This window comes from Talpa europaea (genome assembly GCF_964194135.1).
Source record: "Talpa europaea genome assembly, chromosome: 12".
Taxonomy (NCBI): Eukaryota; Metazoa; Chordata; class Mammalia; order Eulipotyphla; family Talpidae; genus Talpa; species Talpa europaea.
In genome coordinates this window covers 93,178,455-93,194,277 of record NC_140079.1, presented here as the reverse complement: position 1 = coordinate 93,194,277, position 15,823 = coordinate 93,178,455, and the positions used below count along the sequence as shown (strand labels likewise).

The following is a 15,823-nucleotide window of genomic DNA, read 5'->3' as shown; positions in this document are numbered from 1 at the left end:
ATTAGTATTAGCAAGCTGTGTGAGTACAGAAGATTGTTTAAAGGTTCAGTCGTCATCATCTGTGGCATGGGTCATCACCACCTAGCCACCAGGTTGATGAAAAAGTTCAGAAAGATGGGGCCGTAGGTGGCTAAGCCCTGCTTGGGACACCTAGCAGGTGCTGGATGAAATTTATCAATCCAAGCACCTTGAAAAACTCCTCTCTTGCCACGATCAGGGATGCCCAAGTGGTGCTGGGGGTCTAGGGGCTGAACCTTAAATTCAGGCTCCCACAATAACCCTACAGGCAGAGGTCTGCTTCTCTGCGATTTAAAACAAAACAAAAAGTAATAGTGGAGGGTCCGCGATGGCGATGCTGGTTTTACATAGCAACTAATTGCATAACAGAACAGGGAATTGGAGAATGAATTGCTAACAGACACAACAAATACAGCTATGGTTATGTTGCTATATTAGAAGAATGGTGGTGTAAGGCCAAGGATGCTTTAGAAATGCGATATTGTTTAGATATCTTTCTGTTGTTGTTCGTCCTCACAGCCCAAGCTTTATAAAAGAAATACTTACTTGATTATTATGGATCAGGTATTATTCTAAGCTTTACAGATGTTCATGCATTCAGTCCTGGTAACAGCCATGGAAGGCAGGCATTTTTATCCCTATTTCACATATAAGGAACAGTTGAGGCACCAAGTTGTCAAGTAACTTGTTCAAGCTCACCTAATTGACTGACCCAGCATTGGCAGACAGGTGATCAGGTGCCAGAGTCCATGCTCTTAGCCGCTGCTTGATGTTGGAGCCCCGTGGGAGAATATGAGGCCTGAAACTAGATAGCTGAATGCACATTCCCACTTTCTCCTTGAATGGGCCAGACCAGCTGTCCTTGGTCCTGAACACTGTAGGCCTCTTCATTAATGGGATTGGTCTACTGGAGTCTAGAATACTAACATTGAGAGGATTTTTGCCCTCAAAGTGAGGGAAACTTGACCATCTCCTCTTTCTACCTTTGACATTGCACACACCCTCTGCAAACCCTTTCCCCAGTCTGATTTTCTTTTACTCAGTTAAAATGTGCATGTAGTATACCATACCTGCTGGAAGCCGGGTCTTAATTAGCCTTAATTTTTGAAGTCTGCAGCTGTAAACTGTGTTGAAGAGATTGAAAAGATTAGTGCACTAGTAATAAGATAATTGTTCCTGAGAAATGCTGTTAGCATGTAAACACAGTTAGCGTGTGAAATCAGAACAACTGTAATATTTCCCCCTTTTGGTGTTTAAAGATGCTCCTGCATGAATAATTATAACTAAATGCAAAGTGCAGAGATGGAATACTGCATGCTTTTCCTTTTATTCTTCCCCACTTTATCTCACAGCTCAGGAGGAAAAAGTCTGCCTGCTGGAATCTCTCTCCTGAAGCTGGTTTCTACTCCCCAGCTGCCACTGGGAGCAGGGGCGAGGGGAGGGGAACTCAAGGAGAAGGCCCTGAAATTAGGGATGGTAGGCAGACAAAAGCCTCAGGTCCTGCTGCAGCTCTTATGGAGCATTTGAGATGGAAGTGACTACACAGACATGCACGTGAGTGCTCACAGATGTTTGTGTGTGTGCGTGTGTGTGTGTCACATACACACACTCATATAGAGAGCTGAAAAAATGTCCGTGGCTACATACAACAGAAGCAGAGGCAATAACCCACCATCTACCTTCTTAGACCTAGAAATACTACAATGAGCCATGCCCCCGCACGGGAGCCTGCTGTGTTTCTGTTGAGCTTTGTTTCCCTGGATAAATTGGGAACTTGCTTTCTTTTTATGATGTCAATGCAGGTAATACCTTTCCAAGAGACCATCATTCCTCAGCTACGCCACCTCTCCCAAAGCGGGGGCCTCTCTGCTTCCTCATCCCAGACACTGGCCAATCAGTGGGTTGACCTTGTCTGCTTTTATGCAGTCTTTGCACTGACTTGTCTTGACCTGCAGTCACAAAGACATAAGGCTGTAAGCAGCCCTCAGCTGGCCAAGCTGGGCCTTTGTCTCCTATATTCCAGCCTAGTGTGACTTGAGGTTTGGTTGACCAGGGGGGTACAAGATTCTACCCAGTGCTGTCTCTGTGGCAGATCCAGGACTTTGTTAAGCATAAAAACAAAGAAGATAGTCCTTGACCTTTGGGGAAGCAGGACAAATTGTCAAAATAGTGCATAGCAGGGAGTGATGAGAGCCCAGGGCCCCCGCCTTCTCACTGTGGGCACAGACTCTGCTCCTGACCCTGGGTCCTGGGCGTGTGTTCACATTGCCCTTGAACTTTGTAGCCATGTTTAAAATACAGCCAGTCCGCTTTCCTTGTCTCTGTATTTCTCTCCAGCCCCAGGACCTCCACTGGGAGTGACTGGACGAGATAAACCGGAGATTGCAAGCTCCGGCTTACAGGAGCCCACAGGCAGCCCTAGTGAGGGAAGCATGTTTGGGGAGGAAAGCTGGGGTCACACAGCCCCCTAAAAGGGACAGTTCAGTCCGAGATCCAGACACTGCTTACCTTATGAAGGTGATGCATTCATGTTCCAGGTCTCCGATCTTCCAAGAAATGCCAGAACATTGGCTTTTCATGTGAAACCTCCCTAATTTAAGTGTTGGCATCACATACAGCATTTTTCTTTGGAAAGCCCAGTGCAGGCTGAACAAAATTTAGCTGAATATTGCTTCCAAGGCCCCCAATTTGTGCTTTGCCACCTTTGCAGTAAAACCCTGAAGGTGATGTCCTCAGTGGATTTGCTAAACAGAGACCACTGCCGGGTTACCCCCACGGGGTGTGTGGCTGTCTTGAGACCAGTCACTAACCTGGGCCGGCCTCTCTGGCTCGTCCTTCTGGCGCTGCCCTGCCTCCCTGCACAGATGTCTCGGTGGAGTCCTGGGAAAGGAGCACTCGCTCTCCTGAATGGATCCTGCAGTGATGCCAGCATGTCCTGAGCGCGAGGGGGTGCCCCGCCCGCCCCAGCGCGGGAAAGCGCGTCCATATAAAAGGGGGGCATTGTAGACGCGCTGACGCAGTGGCCATCTCCTGGGTGCTGATTATCAGCTTGCCCGGGGGTCTCAGGCCCTCGCCTGACCTTGGCACGAGGTCTGGCAAATTGGCTTTCTGGGTGCAGAATTAATGGGCTGTTGCAGAAACAAAGCCATTGAGACCAAGTTGAGGAGAGGCCTCTATTCACTGGTGAAAGGAGCTCATTTAGGAAATCGGTGTGTGCCCGACCCCCTTCCTCCGCTGCCTCTCTGCCCCCCCAGCTGGGGCTTTGTGGGCTGCAGCAGGATGCTTGCTCCCGTGCTGTGCTTTCTTCCCGTCTTCCTGTCTGCACGGCTTCGGGGCTGGCCCCCACGGAAGGAGAGCTGGACTCGCGTCCCCGCACGTTCTCGGCTCCTCCTCGCGCCAAGTCCGTTGTCGGGGGTGATGACAGGGCTTCCTTCCGGGAGACCCGGGAACAAACAGCCACTCAGACTGCTGCCGAGGGGGCCGTGCGGACGCCAGCGAGCAGTGGGCGCTGTGACCTCTTCTGTTCTGCCCTCACCTACCCACTCCCCACCTGCCTTCCTTCTGGACCCCCGCCCCCCTGGAAAGTCACGACTTCAAGCCCTAGGTGGGAGCTCCTAAATGCATGCATTCCCGGGCTCAGCTTGCTCGTGATCCGAGTTTTTGTTTCTTCTTTCAAGTCATGGCAGCCTGAACTTTTCTATCTTGGGTCTCAGGTAGGGTGAAGGGAGATCATATTGAGTCAGCTGTTCAGTGGGTAAAATAGAGCCTTCCTGTAGGGGGAGAAAAAAATAAGGGGTGTTCACAGACTCAGATGCTTCCAGAGCCCAGCCCTGGGATGGGGGTGGCCTGTGCGGGGATGGGGTGCGTACCTACTCAGCCCCAGCCGGAGCCGTGTCCATCTGCACACCCAGTTGGCCAGATCTTCTGACATTTTAAGAAAAGCCAGACATCTGGGCATTGTGGAATTACTCAATTTTTAAATGCTGGCAACTAGTTTAAAAATTAAAAAAAAAATAAAAAAGTATTATGCAACATGTTGGTCAAATCATATCACATTCGAACATTGGTGATTTTTAAAAAATGGATGCCCATGACGAGATTAGGGGTGAGTCTGGCTCTGTGGCTTTGGGCAAGTCTTTCTGAGCCTCAGTTTCCCTCCTCTGTAAGTCAGGAGCAAGTCTGCAGGCGAGCCGCCGTCTGCAGCAGAAGCCAATACATAACATCAGCAAGAGCTTTTCCTGACGGTGAGAGCATAGCATCAGATCACCTGTTTGCAGACGTCACCCGTAGTAGCCACCGCGTGAGGATGGGACGCAGATTTGCAGAATGCACTGACGCTGCTCAATGCAGTGCTTGCCAAGGACTTAATAAAAGCGGTCATGCTGACGCCTCCCTCATCAGGCAGCCCAGGAGCAGACCCGGAGCCCGAAAGGGGCACTTGTCTCCCTGCTCAAACTGCCCGACTTGACCCTGACTTTCATGGTAGGAAGCCTCTGCTATCCTCCCCCTGCGCCCTCTCTCCTCCAGCGTAGGTGTCTCCCCTAGTCAGGGCAGGGCTGGAGCCTGGGGTGAGCCCTATGCAGCTGCTGCAAAGCCCCCCACTCCATCACCCTGCATCCTGGGATTGGGTTTCCCAGGGACTAGAGTCAGCACTTCTGTGTGTGGCCTCCTGGAAACTCTCCAGCCACGAAGCACTGCTGAATCACAGTTTCCCCAGAGCTGGGATGCGCTATCTTTTGAACAAAAGACGTCCTGGCGAGAGGCCCTTGCTTGCGAGGGAGCGGAAGAAGAGGAAAGGAAGAGAAAGGAAGAGGAGGAAAGACATGCATAGAAATTTATTTTGGCAAAAAGGGATGAACCCAGGAGTTGGTATCAAGGAATTTGGGTGCTGAACTGGATTCAGATACAAACTGTGTGTGGCTGTTCAGAAAATCATTCCTCATCCCAGATTTCACCCGCCTCACCAGAAAGTGACGGGTTTGATTCAGGTCAGGGATAGAAATAAGTTTCATCTCATAGGAAGACAGGGATCTGTCGGTCATGTCTGCTCACACATTGCACACTGGAGGCTGGGTAATTGCTGAGTGATAGCCGCCCCGGGGCCGTGCAGGGATATCGCTGCCCACCTTACGTCCGTCTCAAAGTCTGATCCGGGTGTTTGCAGCTTTGGATTCTGGGATTGGAATCTAAACTGCTTCTAGGTTAAACAGATCCTCCCCTCCCCCCAGCGTTCCCAGAACCACCGATCAGAGTGCTGGGCCTCTGGAGCCCTGGGCAGACTCTGCGGGACCCTTGGTAGCCTTGGATCCAGAGGAGTTGCCTGTCATCTCTGTGACCGCAGGCAGTGCGTGCAGAATTGGTAGGTAGCATGGCCCCTGCCTGGGAAAAGCTAATTACTGTGCTGAGCTGGAGCTGTGGCCTGTGTTCCCAGCTCCAGGAAGGCTTGCGTCCAAGAGGAGGCTGAGGTGGCCGGCTGTGGGAAGACGGGGAACTCGGGCCTGAGCCAGCACCCCTTGTCTGGCTGGGTTGGGTGGAGGCTGCATTGCTTGGTTTTTTTCTTGGCACGTGGTCTGTCTTGTTTCTGGTCTGAAATGCCTTTGCGCTGTGAAGCAGAGCCCTGTAAAGTGATAGTGATTGTTCTCCAAGACAAACTAACATTTGTGGCTTGAACACTCTCCACCGGGACGGAGTGAGGCTCCAACTTAGCCGCTCAGGGAGTGGTCCCGGGCGGTGGTGATGAATCTGGGGACCCACAGTAAGGCCTTGGGAAGATCTGGTATCAGGAGCATGTGATTCAGGCTCCCGCTCCTCCTGGCCCTTAGTGCCAGCTGCTTACAGAATGTGGAAGTGTGGTTTAGTGATTCCAGTTCAGGATCAGCTTGTTCCGCTGGGAAGCGATGTTCTTAGTGACCCCAGAACACAGCCTGGGAGGCCGGGTGCCCTGGTTGAAATGCTGCTCCCGCCACTTACTAACAAATGACTGAGCAAATGGCTTCTTCGCTGAGCCTCAGTTGTACCATTCGTAAAATGGATGTGTTAACACCTACCTCCGACAGTTGGTGTAAAGTTTAAATGAGCTCGATCTTACAGCCTGTTTTTAATACTGTCTTGTGTCTAGTATGAGCCTGGTGTTGGCTCCTGTTTTCGTTGTTGAGCCGAAGCAGCCATGTGACTCTCGGCAAACCACGTGAGTGAGGGGGCTGCTGAAGGTGTGTGTTTGCAGCTGTGCGGCAGCAACCAGCAGGCTAGGGACTCTGGTCTTGCAGAGAAGCATTTCCAGCATTGCTACATTTTTCATTTTTTTAGACAAGTGAGAAGACTGGATTTGTATATGACATAGGCTGGTCTTAAACCATTGCCAGTGATTTCAAACAATTCATCAAGGTTACAGGCAAAAAAAAAAAAAAAAAAAGCCCAGCATGAGTCATCCACAGGGCACTCGTTGGCCTCTTCGTTGCTCAAGCCTCTAATCTTTCAGGTAGGTGTGCGCAAAACCTTGTAGTTCTGAGCATTGCAATTCAGTGTGCTTTTCAAGGATCACAACACCTCTGGAGGCACACACAGAGCAGAGTGTTCCATGGGGTGGGACAGGTTTTTGGTAACCGTTTGTGTGCAAATACACACACAGCTGAAGAAGCTGGCACATCCTTCCTGAGTTTCCGCGCGTCTGGCCTCTCCGTCTTCCGCGGCTGTGGAGGATGAACTATCAACTCCAAGGACAGAGATTTCACTGTGAGCGTCTGTTGCTCAGTTTAGGTTCTGGGCTACAGCGGCGAGGGAACGAATAATAGGAAGGAGGCCTGTTAACTTTTAGAACCTTAAATACAAGAGAGACAGAAGGAGGAAATGCCACCTGTGCCGCCTCTGCCCCTGGGTCTCTAAAGCGCGCCTTGTCCTCACCGCGGGTTTCTGTGTCCTCCCCTGAGCCCTCCACGTAGGTGAGTCTGCATTTTCCAACAAGGTGAGTGCTGTGTGACTCTGGCCTGGGCTCGCCTTCCAAGTCTTAGCAAACAAGGGAGCTCTTTGCCGTCCGAGTCCCTCCCGAGTCGCGCAGCGCTGCCCGCCGGACACGTGCTCTGCCTTCACCAGAGGAGCCGCGATGCGTGAGATAAGCTCGCTGGGAGATCTCTCTGGGGAGAGAGCCCCATTGTGGGGCACCTGGACTCTGCCCCGGAACACACGGAGCTGAGAAGGGGTCACACGTCCCTGGGGGAAATGCTGGGAAGTGGAGGGTGGTGATCGGGTTTCTGGGCCAGGAGGGTCTCCTTCTCCATAACGGGGAGACAGGAAGGGGGAGGAGGTGCCCGGCACCCTGCTGTAGATTGGATGTGTGTCCCCCTGCAGTGGCAAGACCACAGGCTGGCAAGGCAGGGAGGTGAGGCAGAGGTCCGGGCAGGCAACCCAACCTCCCAGCCCCGCCACCCATCTTTGAGTTTTTCTCTCTGGACTTTGTCTGGTGGTCTCTGGAGGCCTCGCCTCTTCTGTGCTCACTTGTCCTCTAGTAGCCATCCCCCGTCTCTGAGCGATGTTGTCCTTCTAGCCCTGACCTCCAGGCTCAGGTGTGCCCACTTAGGCATGCCCGCACCCACGCTCCAGGTGTCCACAATCAGGCACGTGTGCCCCGCGCTCCCAAGCACCTCCTGCATCAGCTCAATCAAGGCCCCAGGTGCCAACCACAGCGGCTGGTGGCACAAAAAGCCGGAATAATCTATTTACCCTACATCCCGAAACCTTCCAGGTTGAAAATCCTAACTCTCCCCACCCCCCCACACACACATGTTGCTATACAGAGTGGGGGCTTCGAGAGGTGATTAGGTGATAAGGGCAGAACTCTCGAGAAGGATCAGGACCCTTATTTTAAAAAGAACCCCAGAGAGATCCCTGGCCCCTTCTGCTGCAGGAGGGCATTGTGAGATGGTGCCATCCCTGAGCCAGACACAAAACTGCATGCGCCTGGGTCCCGGGCTGTGGCCTGCCCAACTACTGGCAGTTCATCTCTGTTGTTGGTCAGTTACTGGATTTGTGGTTTTCTGCTATAGTTGCCTGAACAGATCAAGACACAACTATCGTGGACATTCCTTGGGGGTGTGAGCACCAGCCCTCTTGAGGGGCCTAGCTTGGTGCCACAGGTAGGGATCCTGGTCTGGATTCCTGGCTGGCTCCTTGTCACCTTGGAAACTTCCAGTCTTGCATGCCCGGTGAGTTAGTGCAGGGTTCTCAGGCTTCCGTAGACATAAGAAGCCCCCCCAGGGTGTTTAAGAAAAATGCCATTTCTTTGGATCTTTGCCCAGGATCTGAATTCAGTAAGTTCAGACTTTTCGAAACAGCAGGATACTGGTAAGGGACCTGTTTCTGGCAGCTTCCAGGCCTGAGCCTCAGGTCTGACTCCATCCTGAATCAGCCTGGTGATACTGAGCCAGGAATCCTCCCTGAGCATCGGTTACCTGGTCCGTGACGTGAGGAGCACATCCCTCCCTTGGCAGAAGAGCAAGCCTTCCTGTGCTTGGCACCAAGTCAGCTTCCAGAATGAAGTAGCTAAATTTACCCGTTTCGCTGGCATGGAGTGACACTGGCTTAGCTGGTGTCTACAAAAGTTGCATTTCAGAAGAATTGTGGTTGAGGAGGGTTGGATGTGGAAGCAAATGTCTTAGCTTTCATTAAATCTGGAAGAACAGAACAAAAGGAAGCTTAGTTTTAAACTGCATTAGACGGTTTAACCTCTATTTTTATTCACTGGCCTTAATACGTGAGGTCGGTGAAAACCCACTTTGTAGACAAGCGGGTGACTGTCGGCTTTGCAGAAGGCCCTTCACGCCTGTGAAGCTGGTGTAATTGTCATGCCTGCCCCTTTCCCTTACAGCAGGTCCTAGATGATGAGCCCTCTACTCCCCGATCTTGCAGTTGCTCTGGTGGGGAGTAGAGGCCCCCCTACTGACGTTGTATCCACGAGAAGAGTAGAACAGAAGCTAAGATGTGTGCGTGAGGTCCCACGTGTTCTAATGCTATTATGGGCTGAGAGAGGCCTCCCCAAATTCATTTTCTGAATCACCAACCCCCAGAACCTGACTGTATTTGGAGATGGTGTTGAAGGAGGTACTTAAGGTAAAATGAGGCCTTCTCCAGTCTGACTGTTGTCTTGACGAGAAGAGGAGGCCAAGCCCCACAGAGACCTCGGGGTGCTCACAAGGGAGGTGATGGTGGTGGGGAGACCTCGTGAGGACACAGTGAGGAGGGCCCTCTGTATGCTGAGGAGGGAGGCCTCGCAGGAAAATCACCTTGATCGGCCACTTCCAGCCTCCAGAACTATAGGAAAATCAGCTTCTCTGAAAGACCCGATCTGTGGATTTTGAGAGCGCAGCCTGCTTAGACACATATGGTGGCTGTGTGGGATGTGAACTCAGGGCTGGGCCCACCCTTGCCTTCCTCTGCATGAGGTCTGCAGTTCAAATGCAGCATCCACGCAGGTGCAGCGTCCACACAGGTGCAGCATCCACTCAGTGGGCTCAGAGCAGTCTGCTTCTCTGCAGGCAGAAGCCTTCTACTCCCCTGAAGAGCTTACTGCAGCCCCCCAGTGCCTGGTGTGGGATGGTGGCGAAGAGCAAGGCACAGCGTCCCGACAGGGAAAGCTTCCTACTTTGTCATGCTGACAGGCCCCCAGACTGGACCACGGGGGAGCTGCTGTGTAGTAGGGGGCCCTGGCGGGCTACTGACTTTCCCTGGGGAAGTCTGACTCACAGGCCATCATCGCCACACCAGAGCCTCTCAGCACCTGAGAATAAACACGAGCTCAGGAAGTCCTAAAAGCCAAGGAAGAGAAAGCCCTGCCAAGGTCAGAGGCTCCGCTCAGGGCCCAGCACCGACCAGGAGAGGCAGAAATGTCTGGTGTGTGCTCGGAACAACAGGAATGCGTTCCACCTCCCCGCTGTCCCTAGGAAAGCTTAATTGCTGGTTCAGATGAGGCCTTTGGTCTTCAAGGGCTTGAATGTATCTGAACCTGGCTTCCTGTCTTCCCAGCCAGGCTCACACGGTGCAAACCAGGTTTGTTTCTCCTGGACCTGTCATCAGGTTCCAGCTCCTGTTTAAACAGCTTGAGGAATAGACGTGTACACTGAGCCTCTTTGAACTCCTGTCTCCCTCCTGGTGCCTACCAGGCGCCGTGCTGGCTGCTGAGTGGGAACTCAGGCACGCGTGTGGCTGGACTCGGCTGGCGTGACGAGGTGCGCTGCTCTGCCAGAGTCACCACATTTTCTTTTTAGTCTCGACCAGTGTGCTCATTTCCATCAACCACGCAACCCTGTCTACTGCCTTAAAATATATACAGTGCTCAGCAAGCATCCCAGGAGCTGTTAAGGTGGTCTCTTTCATTTGCTGTAAGAATTCTTCCTTTTGATAGACGTCATCCAGTTTTCGGGGTGACTTTGTTCCAAGGCAGGGCTGCATTCATCAGTACAGCTCCTGTGAAACGGGGTGGGGGGGGGTCCCGGCTTCTCCCGGGCAGTGCCCTGGGCTCAATTCCAGGCTCCTGCTATCTGTGTAACCTCAGCAGGTTAGTCTCACTGCTTGTCAGTTTCCTCATCTCTGGAAGGACTATGGTGTTATCCACCTCTCGAGGTTACCCGGGGAATACGGAATATCTACATAGAGCCTATGCCAGTGCCTGGAACATGGTTAGAACTTCAGTTTTTAGTCATGACTTAACTAGTAATTTACTCAGTTAACTAGCAGTTACCCCGACTCATGACGGCGTTAAACCTTGGTTGGGTAATGAGTCAGGCTTGGAAGGTCCAGGGACCCCAGGGGCTGCTCTCTCAGTTCTTGTCTTTGCGAGGAAAGATCAACATCAAGATTAGAGTTACCAAAAAGCAAGTAGTTTATTGCTATGTAGGAGGACGGCAGGAAAGCTCTCTGAGCAGAGAGGTGTCCTGAGTGGGTAGCTGCTGAGGGGAAAGGGAGCAGGTGTTCATGGGTACAGTGGGCAAGGAACGGGGTTTGGCCATGGGGCGTCTCCACGTTGTGTCTCTGGCTGATTGGCTCTGGCCTGTGGGCTCTCCTAGGCTACTGGGACCCACTGGGTTTTCCCACATTACCTGGCCTGCCTTCCGGAACCACGTCGGGCCCGCTGCTTTAGCATTGTGTTACTGTCTTGGTGATCAGGGCATTCCATTTTTAATTGGGTTGGGGGCACTCTTGACCACACGATGGTTTCTCAGTCAGACCAATAATGAACTTGGGACACCTGGGCTTAGAGGGTGCCCTCCTGGTTCCAACCAATTGTTCCTTATTCAGACTGACAAATGATCTTGGGACACATGGGCTGAGGGTTTGGGACATCCTGTTCCTAACTTCTTCATTCAGTAATATGCCAGGGGATAAAGTCTAGAATAAATCAGAGCAAAGAAAACTGGGCAAGAAGATTTATCTCGGGCCTCCCTGGTGGCCTAGGGGTTAAGTCTCAGTGCTATCACTGCTATAGCCTGAGTTCGATCCCCTCCCAGGGAGCTGACCCACGTGCCATATCAGGCCTCTTCTGTTTCACCCACTACTCCCCTCAGCAGTGTATTTCAGTAAATCTGCCTGTCCTGCTCCCTACTTTTTCTGGTGAATCCTCACCTCCCATACCTCTGGTGCCTACACCCCAGTTCTTCTATGCAAAAATGAAAAAAAAAAAAAAGATTTATCTCAGGGCAAAGAGGATTCTGAGTAATCGTCTCTATTAATGTTGCCATAGAACTAAATTCAGAAGGACAGGTACATTTGCCCAAGAGGGCAGAAGCCTAACTCGCATGTAGCGCAAGGTCATGAGAGTGGACTGTTTCCTTCATGGAGTTATGGTGCAGCTTCCATGAAGCCTGGCACATAGTAGGTCTTTGATAAATGACAGCCATTGCTTGCACTTATTTTATGTTCTGGGATATATCTGCAGACCTAGGGAGAGTGTGTGTGTCCTTTTGTTTCCAAGTCAACACATTTCGATTCCTTTAAAGTCAATCTTTGGAGTGTCTGTCAGCTAATTATTGCAACCGTGATGCTATGTGTCAGATCACCCCTGAACTCGGTGGCTTGAACCAACAAGTATCTGTCCTCTTTGTGTCTGCAGGCTGGCTGGGGGGAGGCTGATCCCAACTAAGCTTGGTCTAGGTGGGTTCCATGTGTCTCCCTGGAGCATGGTCTTGTGGTGACAGCAAACACGCAAGAGGTCATGCTCAATCATACCAACACAGTTCAAGTTTCTGCTTATGTCATATCTGCTAACCCCACAATGGGTAAAGCAAGTTAAGTGGTTAAGCCCAACTTCACCAAGGATGGGGAAGCAAATTCCGCAAAGATCTGCCGAGTCACGTGACCAGAGGGTGTGACAGTAGGGAGTGGTGAAGAAAAACGGGCTACTCATTGAGTCTACCTAGTTCCCCATTCCACTTCCCCAATTTAGTCATCACAATAGGTGATATGAAAAAGCTTTCCTTGCTTTAGGCAGTTCTGCGGTGCCTGGTACCTGCATTAAGATTCTAAAAGCACAACGTTGTAGCATCTGAGCACGTTGCAAATTCCCCTTTGGCCTCCTGGAGCCTTTCCTCTGACAGACAGGAATTTACTCTACTGTAAACCAAAGAGTCCCAATTTAGACAGACACGATGGATTAGGCAGACAGCATCATTGACCCGGTTCCACTTCGTTAGCCTTTCCAATTAAGGAGGATGTTGCCGCAAGTGAGACCTCACAGATATATATATATTCATACCTTGAATTCCCTGGGCTGAACCTGTGGAGGCCGAATCTTACATTTCCGATGAGCACAGAGGGAGGGGAGCAAAATTGTGTTGGCATGTGAAAGCTAAGTGTTAATGCTGTGACCACTGGCGGGTATGTATCTTCTTCCCAGCTAGATAATTAGCATGCTAAATGGATAACTTGTGTGCTTTTATCTTCCAGAAGCTTTTCAATGAATATGGCACCCCTGACCATGTACCCATAAGGTCTCCGATCTTGGAATACCAAATAGAGAGTTGTGTATCCAAGGATCACGCTCTTGGTTTTGTCAACATGGTTGACAGAGGTTTCCTGTGGTTTCCCAGGGAAGATCTTTTCCAGTGAAGGTCTTCTTAGGGGTTCAGGATAGCATTTCCTCCCCCCTCCATACTCGGGATTCTGAGCAATGAAGCATAAGTCCCAAACAATAGCTAAATGGGCTGTGAAGTACAACTTAATTAATCTGGGCATGCACCCAACACCCCAGTGCATTGCTTTGCTAGGACCTGGATTTGATAATGAGGCTTATGTTTGAGTCTGAGGTGCAGTTTATTATAGTCAAAATCTACATGGCGGGATCGGAGAGACAGACACACAGGGTGACCCTGAGATGCCTTCGCGTGCCGCCTTCCCCAGGCAGCAGCCTGAGATCTGACTCACTGGACAATGCAGCCCAGGAGGAAGGCCCCGCCTCCCATGCTCACAGGTAGAGACCCTGGCAGTGCACATGAATGCCATGAGCTGGAAGTAGAGGGTCAGCTCTGCCTGCCTGTGAGAGATAAGGGAGCTGGCTGCAAGGAGCTCCGTGAGGGCTGGGTGGGTAAGGGCTGAGCCTGCTCTCTGGGGTAAAGGGACTTAAAGGAAGCCTTGCCCATCATCGCTGCCGCTGGTTACCCTGGGGAAGGAGCTAGTAAGCATTTGAAGAGAAAGACTTGAACTATTTCCTTCAGGGCCTCTCTGAGAGCAGCTATGTGCTGAGGCTGCAATGTGGGGAGCGGGGTAGAAATGGGCCCTCCATTTTCTGGGTGTGAGGAACATTCAGTGCCGGGGAGGAACGTGAACATGCTGGTATGATGTTCTCTTGGCAACTCCATTCGAACTGTACCCTTGGAGACATGCTGGGAATTGGACTCAGCACTGGAACTGGGGGAGAGGAGTCCCTCATCTTGAGTTTAAGGTCAGAACTGGCCAGAACACAGGGTCTTCCTGGCTTTCCTCCTGCTGAGCAGAGTTGGGCCTCGTGAAGGTATCACAGAGCTGTGAGCGAGAGTGAGAGTTCATGTGGGCCAGCGGTTTAGAATGTTCCCTACACTGCCCCCCCCCTTTTTCATTATACTGAAGCTCAGCATGAGATCCATTCTCTTCAGACCACTTTAAGTGTACAATACAGTGTTGTTGGCGCACAGCGGACCTCTCAGTGGGTTCAACTAGCTTAATGGAAAGTTTATACTTTGAATTGTACCACCTTTTCCCGGTGTCCACCATTCTGCTCCCTGGGTCTCTAAGTGTGACTGTTCAGATACCCTAAATAGGTAGAGTTGTGCTATCAGCACCCCATGTTCACTGTGGCATTATTCCCAGCCAAGATTTGGAAGCATCCAACATGGTCATAGACAGAGGAATAAACAAAGAGAATGTAGAACATGCACACAGTGGAATATCATTCAGCCTTGAAAAAGGGCATCTTGTCATACCCACATGGATGAACTTAAACTGAGTGACATGAGCCTTTATATATAGGGAAAAATACAGCCTAATTCCTGCACTTCTTGTTCACTGCTTAGGTGATAGGCATGGGGGCTGGTGCTTATTTTGCATGGCTTCCTGGAAGCTTGAGCTGGGTACTCTTGCTTGGGTAAAACACAACTTCCAACAGAGTTTGCTTCAGGGCCCTAAAATCATGCCTATGTTCTAGAAGAGGCAGATGAACATGTTTCTCCCCAGAATCAAGACTCCAAGATGGTTGAGTTCAGAGCCAACATAGCGCAGACAAAAATAGCCTTTATGTGTCGGGTTTCCTGTTTTCCCTGGAAACGACTTGCTGAAAATCTCTACCTCCTCCCCTTCGTCCCTTCCTCCTCTGTACCCACCCTGCCCCCACCCACAGAGTTCATGTTTAATGACCCGAGACATTACCACCAAGCCTTTCCAGTCCATTGGCTTTGTAGAGGGTGAGTGAATGGGGCTTTTCTCTGGCCTTCTCTCTCCTGAAAGGGCTCTTCCCCAGCCCATTGGATTGTGCTCCGCAAACCCGGATTTAAGGTCTTCTTTTTCTCTGTCTCCGTCTCATTCTTTCCAAGATCAGACGCAAATTGGTGGTCTTGCCCTGAATGAGGACTTTACATTCTTGCAGGTTTAGTTCCAGTCCTTTCATGGGCCCATCTGCTCTTTCATGTGGAGGATGTGAATGCACTGGGAAATGTTTGGCGAGGGTGCTTTGCTTATTTCTTTACACATCATCATTTTGCATAATTTCCCGGCTAGTGTCCCCTTAGGTAGCCCCTTAATGGAAAATGTGAGCCTCCCCTTAATCATCTGGGTGTGGGAGGAAGTGTTGGGGGTGGGGATTGGGCCAAGTTGCGCTGATGTCTGGTGGAGTGGAGATGCTGGGGGCCCTGAGATCTGGCTGTGTCTTCAAATGATGCTGCGCTGGTAGTTTTCCCCACCTCTCATGTGTGTCTTCTCTTTTCTCCCCACAGGACCCACACCCGAGCCCTCTGATCACCCTGGAGACCCAGGTCAGTACCTTCTCATGGTCTTTGTTACTTATGGCTGCACAGATGTTCCCGGACCATCTCTCCAGGGAGCATGTACAATCTCCTAGCTCTGTGGCTCAGAAAGGCTCCACAGGCACATGTGCATACCTCCTGTCCTGTCGGGACGTGCGTGTGTGTGTGCACGTGCGCATGCATGTGTGCATGGACCAGCAGTTGTGTGTATGTGCATGTGTGCACCCCAATTGTCAGAAAGCACCCTAGAAAGGACCTCAGAAATTTAAGTTTTCCTCTGTCCTCAGATTCTACTGGGCAGTCTGAAGGGGAGTGTGCTGAGAGCGAGG

The 15,823-nt window shown here is 51.2% G+C and overlaps 1 protein-coding gene across 1 annotated transcript in view; it reads left to right on the top strand.

Moving 5' to 3' along the window:
- XYLT1 (xylosyltransferase 1) overlaps nucleotides 1–15,823 on the top strand; it is a gene marked incomplete at both ends in the record, with an annotated part of 272,575 nt that overhangs the window by 71,434 nt on the left and 185,318 nt on the right. The window contains one exon of the mRNA XM_084250520.1: nucleotides 15,465–15,503. Coding sequence (XP_084106646.1) covers nucleotides 15,465–15,503 — 39 coding nt within the window. The remainder of the gene's footprint in view (nucleotides 1–15,464; nucleotides 15,504–15,823) is intronic.